At 38.8% G+C, this 7,259-nt stretch overlaps 1 protein-coding gene across 3 annotated transcripts in view; it reads right to left on the minus strand.

Annotated features, from left to right (window-relative positions):
- Window positions 1-109: 109 nt before the first annotated feature.
- Window positions 110-7,259, minus strand: part of LOC145462802 (peroxisomal acyl-coenzyme A oxidase 3-like) — a 12,960-nt gene continuing 5,810 nt past the window's right edge. Inside the window, exons 6-17 of one of the 3 annotated variants that reach the window (XM_081446416.1) lie at window positions 6,583-6,655; window positions 6,215-6,337; window positions 5,714-5,834; window positions 5,216-5,338; window positions 4,724-4,837; window positions 4,515-4,600; window positions 4,224-4,292; window positions 3,974-4,112; window positions 3,577-3,644; window positions 2,930-3,016; window positions 278-2,502; window positions 110-135 (exon numbers count right to left, since the gene is read on the minus strand). In XM_081446416.1, the coding sequence (XP_081302542.1) occupies window positions 2,389-2,502; window positions 2,930-3,016; window positions 3,577-3,644; window positions 3,974-4,112; window positions 4,224-4,292; window positions 4,515-4,600; window positions 4,724-4,837; window positions 5,216-5,338; window positions 5,714-5,834; window positions 6,215-6,337; window positions 6,583-6,655 (1,117 nt within the window). In that variant the 3' untranslated portion in view covers window positions 110-135; window positions 278-2,388. Of the gene's footprint in view, window positions 136-277; window positions 2,503-2,929; window positions 3,017-3,576; window positions 3,807-3,973; window positions 4,113-4,223; window positions 4,293-4,514; window positions 4,601-4,723; window positions 4,838-5,215; window positions 5,339-5,713; window positions 5,835-6,214; window positions 6,338-6,582; window positions 6,656-7,259 lie in introns of those variants that run through there. The other 2 variants (XM_081446417.1, XM_081446418.1) reach the window with 2 other exon arrangements.

Raw genomic sequence — 7,259 nt, forward strand, 5'->3', positions numbered from 1 at the left:
CCAATAACGAAGTATGAGTATGGTTGGATGATGGACCGGCTTTTGCGAGAGTCTGGATGCCGCAGTACAGAGTAAAAGCCGTCGGTAAAATACCAGACCAGCCGTTTCTGCAGTGTTACGTTTTCTGTAAAGATTCTAAGGCAAAGATACAAGATTCAGGCTAGGTTTTACACATATAAAACATTAAGATGTTTTAATAGCTAGATTTACCAGTCGAAGAGAGAGAGGGAAAAAAGAAGGGAAGGAAGTATGGGGCATGGAAAGCTCCAATCTTTACAGAATGTTGCTGCTCGACTGATCACAGGTTCCTGTGAGTACGATCACATCATCCCCATTCTCTTCAATCTTCACTGGCTTCACTTCCTTCCTTTCTGAAAGAATCAAATTTAAAATTGTACTTCTCGCCTACAAGGCCCTCCACCTGCAGTCTCCTACCTACATTCAAGAACTGATAACTCGATATTCATCGTCTAGAACCAAAGTCTACACTTCGCTCATTATACACGCTTCGTCTTAACCCTATCAACTTTAACCTAAAGACCTATGGATCCAGAGCTTTTTCTGTCTCAGCTCCAGAACTTTGGAACAAACTACCCAATGATATACGTTCATGTGATGATTTAAATCTCTTTAAACGTAAACTGAAGACGTTTCTTTTCATCACTATACTCTGTATTTTTATCTCGTAGAACTTTCTTTTTAGCTCTATTACCTTTGTAAAGCGCTTAGAACAGATCTCGACAGGCGCTATAGAAATATCTATTATCATTAATATCTATTGTGATGGAAAAGATGCTAAGTGACGTAGTGGAAAACACCCTGTTTAAACTGACCCACTTCTTTTCGTTTAATCTGGCTCACGTGAAAAGAGGTTCAAGAGCTACAGATCGAGTCTCTCCTCCACTTCCCCTCTCTTGTCTCTTGGTGGGCGTATTTTCGAGTAGAAATCAAAGTTATGCAATTGCCGCACACACATTTTCACATCGGCAAATCACAGGAACAGTGGACACTGACTTTATTTATTGAACTGTTATATGAAGGTTCTTGAAAACTCCTAATCTTAAACTGAAGGGGTAAGTAAACTCCAGGAGTGCCATCTTCTCAGGGGTTGAACGACTGACTGGGAAATTTGAAACCGCAGCAATCACCGGTCATTTTGGAATTGTGTTTAAGGAAAACCCGAGCAGGGAAACCACCTGATTATCGTGGTTTATCGTTTTCGAAAACAAGCTTTGTTTTCAAATCGATTTCCATCCACACGAAAACGCAAAGCCGGCGTTTTCAAATTCCTCCGGTTTGAAGAGCGTTTTCGAAAAGCACCGTTTTCGGGACGGATTAGTGTGGACGGTAGGCCTAACCGTAGAAATAAAGCAGCGTTTTCAAATTTCTTCGGCGTAGTGTGGACGGGTCCCGGGTTTTGTGACCAGTTTCAATGTGTCTGTTTTCAGGTCTTTTCAATATACCTAATCTTAATCTTGTCGCGTGTCCAATCCGTTTCGGACGCAACTAAGTTATGTCGAGGACACGAATTCTGAGAAGGCCTAACTGATTAAACGCCGCACATGAAATAAAAACTTTGTACGGTGTTTTTCTACCGCTCATTCAACGATTAAATACAAGAGACTTTGATCATATCTCTTGTTAAATACCTTATTACATGAAATTTTCGCGACACGTTAATTTCGCGAATATCGCGATTTAAAAAAAAATCGCGAAACTTAAGTGACGCGAAAATTAAATGTCGCGAAATTAACATGATGCGAAAATTAAGTGACTCACATTACATCAATAATTAAAAAAGCGACTTTATTACCATTATACACGTTTATAACAATCATTTTGAACTATTCTGTGGTAATGTTCTGGTCCTCTTCATCACTACTGCTTTCCGTCTCCACTCCAGGTAGCACTTCTTTTGTACAATCCTCACACTGTCCATTTACTGGCTCCTTGTAGTGCTGTTCCACTAGTTGCTTAAACCTTTCAATTGCCTTATAGACACAGTGAGAACATCTTTCTTGTTACTGTTAACATAATCAGTTGCGTTTCTGTTTATTTGGACGTTATTGATTAAGTTGTTTGATCAAATTCAGGGACATCTTAAATAACATTGACAAAGAAATATAGTGTGTCTCACTCAAAAACGCGAAATTAAAGTGAGTCAAAATGCAAAATTTTCGCAAAATCGCGAAATTAACGTGTCGCGAAATATGCGAACCTCAAAATCGCGAAATTAACGTGTCGCGAAAATTTTATGTAATAAGGTATCTAGAGTAAATTGTATGATTTGAATATATAACATCCACCTAAATTAATATAGATAAATACGAATCTCAACATATATGGTGGGGACAAAAAATCTCCAAATTTTCTCGATGAATCTTCTTTTCACAACTTGCTACGATCTCGGATGACCGGAAGTTGACGACATTCCTTCCACCAGGAAATTCGTTTCAGGTTCTCTGGGTTCTGTATGATCGCTGCATGTAAGTTTTCGTGGGCCTGGAGAGAGAAAAAGTCTATAATTTAAGACCACCGAAAAACAAAGAAAAAGCTAAGGTCTAAAGCATTTCAACGTTCGCGCGAAGAACAACAACTGCAGGCTGCCGTGGAAAGACTGCAGAGCCGGAGTCACACAAGAACAGGGATGGCAGAGCGTATTTTGAATTGGAGGAGGCTTACAAGCGAGCCCCAGAGGCGCTAACTTGTAGGGGGTCTGGAGATATCTGTAAAATTACTATTCAGTTTATGCATTTTTTGCTTGAAATTGGGGTAAATCCCCTACAGCCCCCCCAGCTCCGCCGTCCCTGAAGTAGCAAGCGGGAGGGAAAATCTTTGGCGAGCTTTCGAAGACTGAGAATTGCAAATTTACTGCACGAAAGAAAACTCACAAGAAAATGTCCTGTTTTTGTCATCGGAGTTAACGTACCTTTCCATTACTGTGTCCAATGGGTGAGTTGAGGATAAAATCTGGAGGAGCCAAAGCATCCACAAGAGCTACAGCCTCGTCTTTTAACTAAGAGAAATAAAAAACACAAAAAATGATCTATTTAATGAAAGAAAAGCATTGTTTCGAATTGTTGTAAATTTTCAGTCTTCAGCTACTTTAACGTTGCGCTGTGTAGCGTAGTGTAGAACGATGTCACATTTTAAAGCAAAGCATATTTAGGATTTTGCACCCAACACCTTTCAGCTATGTTGCAAACATAAAAACGTAAATTTTTCGAGTAACAGAAAAAAGACAGTTTCTACCAAACCTCTTTTATCAGTTACTCTCATCTGAGAGATAATAAACTCGGCTACGTCTTTTCGACTATTACGTCATAAAAATAAACTTCACCTAGTAGTTAAATTGTTCCTCAAAAAAATCGTCACGATTTTCTGCACTGAACATAAGGAAAATTTCCTGTCTGTGTTCTATGGCAGTCTTCCTCGATTTGATTTTACGAGTTCTAGAGAAAAAGTGAAAAAGTTTCTTTTCTTTCTGTTTCCCGTGCCTTGCATATTCCTTCTTGGCAATCTATTGAAAATTTATCGCGAGATAATTTCAAGAAAGAAGCCCATCCTATTAAATACCTCGTAGCAGAGACTAAGAATAGCTGCTCTTACAATCCTGGCGTCGTTCGCTGAACAACAGAAGCCACCTGTACAAAACAGACCTTCGTTAGTTTTTTTGAATTGTGAGCAAAATATAACATGGAACGAGTACCCCAATTAAGTTACAAAATGTGTAGACCCGCTAATTACCTTCCAACGCGTTATCTACCTTGGTTGCTCTGGGAAAACATGTGCATTCGTCTTCCCGACTAAGAAGGTGCAAAAAAAAAAAAAACCTACTATGGCTGTGATTGGTTTGGTTTAGATTTTATGAAAAGATTTTAAAGTTCTCCGACCAATCAAATGTTAACATGGAACCTCACTTGAGGCACGTTACTCACAAACGGACAGTAGTCTTTCCCAGTCGTTGTATTACCTTGGTATAGAGTAGTGAGATGTGTCTCCAGGGAAGACAAGCCATACAAAGAACAAAGTTTGAGAAGAACTGGTTTTAGTGCTGGTGAAGTTTCATCTTCGTCTAAAATAGCTTCTTTAAATTTCTGCAAAACCGTGCACTGAAAAACAAAATGGTTATCAAAGCAACAAACGGTCAGAAATCGATTGAAGAAATGCTTTGTAGTTAAGAAGCAAGAAGGGTTGTGGTTCTAGATAACTTATTAGATTACCTCAATGTAGGCTAAAGCCAGTGACCTGCAGTAAAACACCTGGCTGTCATTCTTGGCGGTAAAAGGATCCTTTAATAGAACAAAAATAAGATCAACATCTGTTCGTTAAAGGCGCAAGGAACTTCCTATGGTTTAGTGGCATGACTTCTTTAAGCGTGCAGTAGCTTTCTGTCACGCAAAGCTATCCTCCAAAGAGCGCAGCGTTGCGTGACAGAGAGAGGGCTCTGCCAAGCCCTCCTCGAGAGTGTGCGACTTGAAGAGACGGCAGAAATTCAGCGGGCCATGAACTACCTTTCCATTTGACATCTCTTGTTGAAGCTTGGCAGCACACTCTTTTAACAGGTAGCAAACAAGCCACTGGTAAGCTCCAACTAAAACTAAACAGAAACAATATCATTCAGATTAGTCAGCTATTTTAAGATCAAATGTGACATCACAGCAGCTCAGTGCCCTAACCCGACCGCACCCCACAGTTCATGTTTACACTCGCCTATACTTACAGTCTGGCTCCCTACAATCGTCTTCCGTCTTGGCATGAAATCTTTGTGTCATGATTTGTTCAATGTCATTAATGAAGTCCGCTGAGTGAAGTGGACAGGAGACATCGGTACCTTCTGGAAAAAAAAAAGAATTATTTTTATCAATTTTTCAAATTGTAAGGCACAGTCCTAGAGACCACAACACCCAGTCGCAGGGTTTTTTTGCATGGCAACCACGCCCATCAATACAATGAAGGAGAGCTGTGGCTGAAAAATCTGTTGCACACATACTATTTGACACTTAAACGAGCTTTTCAGCCTAGTCTAACATATTGGCATATAGGGTGAAGTCTGCGCCAATTTACTCAACCATCATTTCCTTAATTCAAGCCTCCCTCTACCCCACTTGTGAAGAAATCATGAGTAAATGTAACTGAAAACATGAACACCCTGCTAACAGAAATATATTAATGTAGCACAAATCTCACTGCTGGCACTAAAGTGAGAGCTGACCTTTTTGCTTGGCTTCCAAAAGAGACAAGAGGTAACTGCTGCTTTGCCACAAAAGCATGTTATTATCTCCTTCATAAGTACAATTTGGATCATTATCATCTCTTAACTCACCAAACCTGTTGACTAAAACAAAAGCATTACTTATCTTTAGAAAAGCATTACTTATCTTTAGAAAAGTTAATATATTTAAGCAGTGACCAGCATATTTAAATTTCTCCACACACACTAACAATGAATAATTGTGAAAAAAAAAAGGTTTGGAGAATCCTTGAAGTGATCACCAAAGAGTAACTCTTGAAATTTGAACAGATGCTCCTGACATAACTATAAGAAACTTATGCAGACCCTGAGTACAGAGAATCTGTATGCAGACTAGTTAACTTCAATGATCACTATGAGAACAGTCTTTCCATTGGTTTGCCTAGATACAGGGTCTCATCTATTCTCAGCATGACATTAGCATTTTTAAAAACACCAAATAAAAGAGCATTTAATTACTTGCAAGGTAACCATGACCACCACAAGCCTCTCGGCATTCCTGAATAGCACTCTGTGCAACCCAACCAGCCAGTGGTTTGCTGGCAGATGACAGTGCATGGATCTCGCGTCCCAAATCTGCCTGAAAAGATAAATTCAAGATATGCCAAAAGAATGAGTAGTATTTTAATAATAAATGATTTGGTCTCTGTTTCTGTTTCTGAGAAGTATTATCATAAAATATGTCAAGTGGATAAAACACCCATGTGTGACCATTCAAATGCAAATTATTGAGCAGCACCAGTAGGTTCTTGAGGTACCATTTATTACGCTGTACAACAAGGTGTTCACTGAGAAGTGGCCATTTGACTATTGAGTGGTGATGTTAATTACTCATTCAAGTTTTGATACCAGTGTTTTAATGCTTTCCATGTAACTGTCACATAATTAAAACATTATTTTTCCATTGTGTAGTTTGCTAACAAAGGAGACAAAAGCTAGATACCAGATCATCAGACTTACTTGCTCTTCAGCTGTTGCTCCCATCATCAAACCGACTTGGAATTCCACAAAGTTCATAAAGAAAGTTCTTGCAAAATATGCTAGTGCGTATGTTGCTGCTAGCTTGGGGATAAGTCTCCATTGCTGAAAGAAATTAATAGTTACCATAAGCCAGAAATTAAAATGCTTTCTTTCATAGGGCCTAAAATCTTAGTTTATATTCTACTTATTGAAAAAAGTAATTACTGAATTACTGAATTCTCTCTACATAGAGTTTTTAGATCATTTCATTTCAACAACGGTAATAAAATTTACTGTTTGATGCATATATGTAAATTCCAGGTCTGCAATGCGTGCAGAGAAGAAGACAATATTCCTCCTTCACAAACCTGCATTTGATATTCCAGTACTGGAATCTCACCCTTTCCTGGTGGACCAAACTGCTTTCTAACAGCTGAGTACCTAAGTAAACAGGGAATTTTTAAGGTAAGCTTAGAGACCTGATAGTTTGTCTTTCCAAAAGGTCAAGCCTAAAATTTGTCCCTAAATACATTCATATTTTGCATCACACAAAACACATAATTATATAGACTGTACCCTAGAACCATTCATTATGCTCATACTGCACTCTTCCAGTCCAAGAACAAATGTGCTATATTAGATTCATCTTGACTAATACTTGGCGCTGTATGATTCAAAGGTGTGTTTACTTGTAATTCACTGGTAAACATCTCCAGTTCTTTGCTCTTACAAATAACATTTGTCGAAACTGCTCAGCACAGCACTAGCATAATACCCCTACTCCTGTCAGACTCAAATGACATTGTCAATCCCCCTGGGGCAGATCAAGAATATATCTATTGTAAATTTAAAAAAATCAAACATTACAACCTGCTGACTTGGTCTCAAAAAGCTGGAAATCCCATTTCCCGGAACATCAATTTTAAAACTTTTCTGGGTGACGATGCCCCGGAACCCCATACAGGGGTCTTGAACCCTCTTCACTAAAATCCAGCCTGTATCTATCCCAGTCCCCATTATAAGGGTTTAAATTATATGAAAGGAT

The sequence above is a fragment of the Orbicella franksi genome, chromosome 12 (genome assembly GCF_964199315.1).
Source record: "Orbicella franksi chromosome 12, jaOrbFran1.1, whole genome shotgun sequence".
Taxonomy (NCBI): domain Eukaryota; kingdom Metazoa; phylum Cnidaria; class Anthozoa; order Scleractinia; family Merulinidae; genus Orbicella; species Orbicella franksi.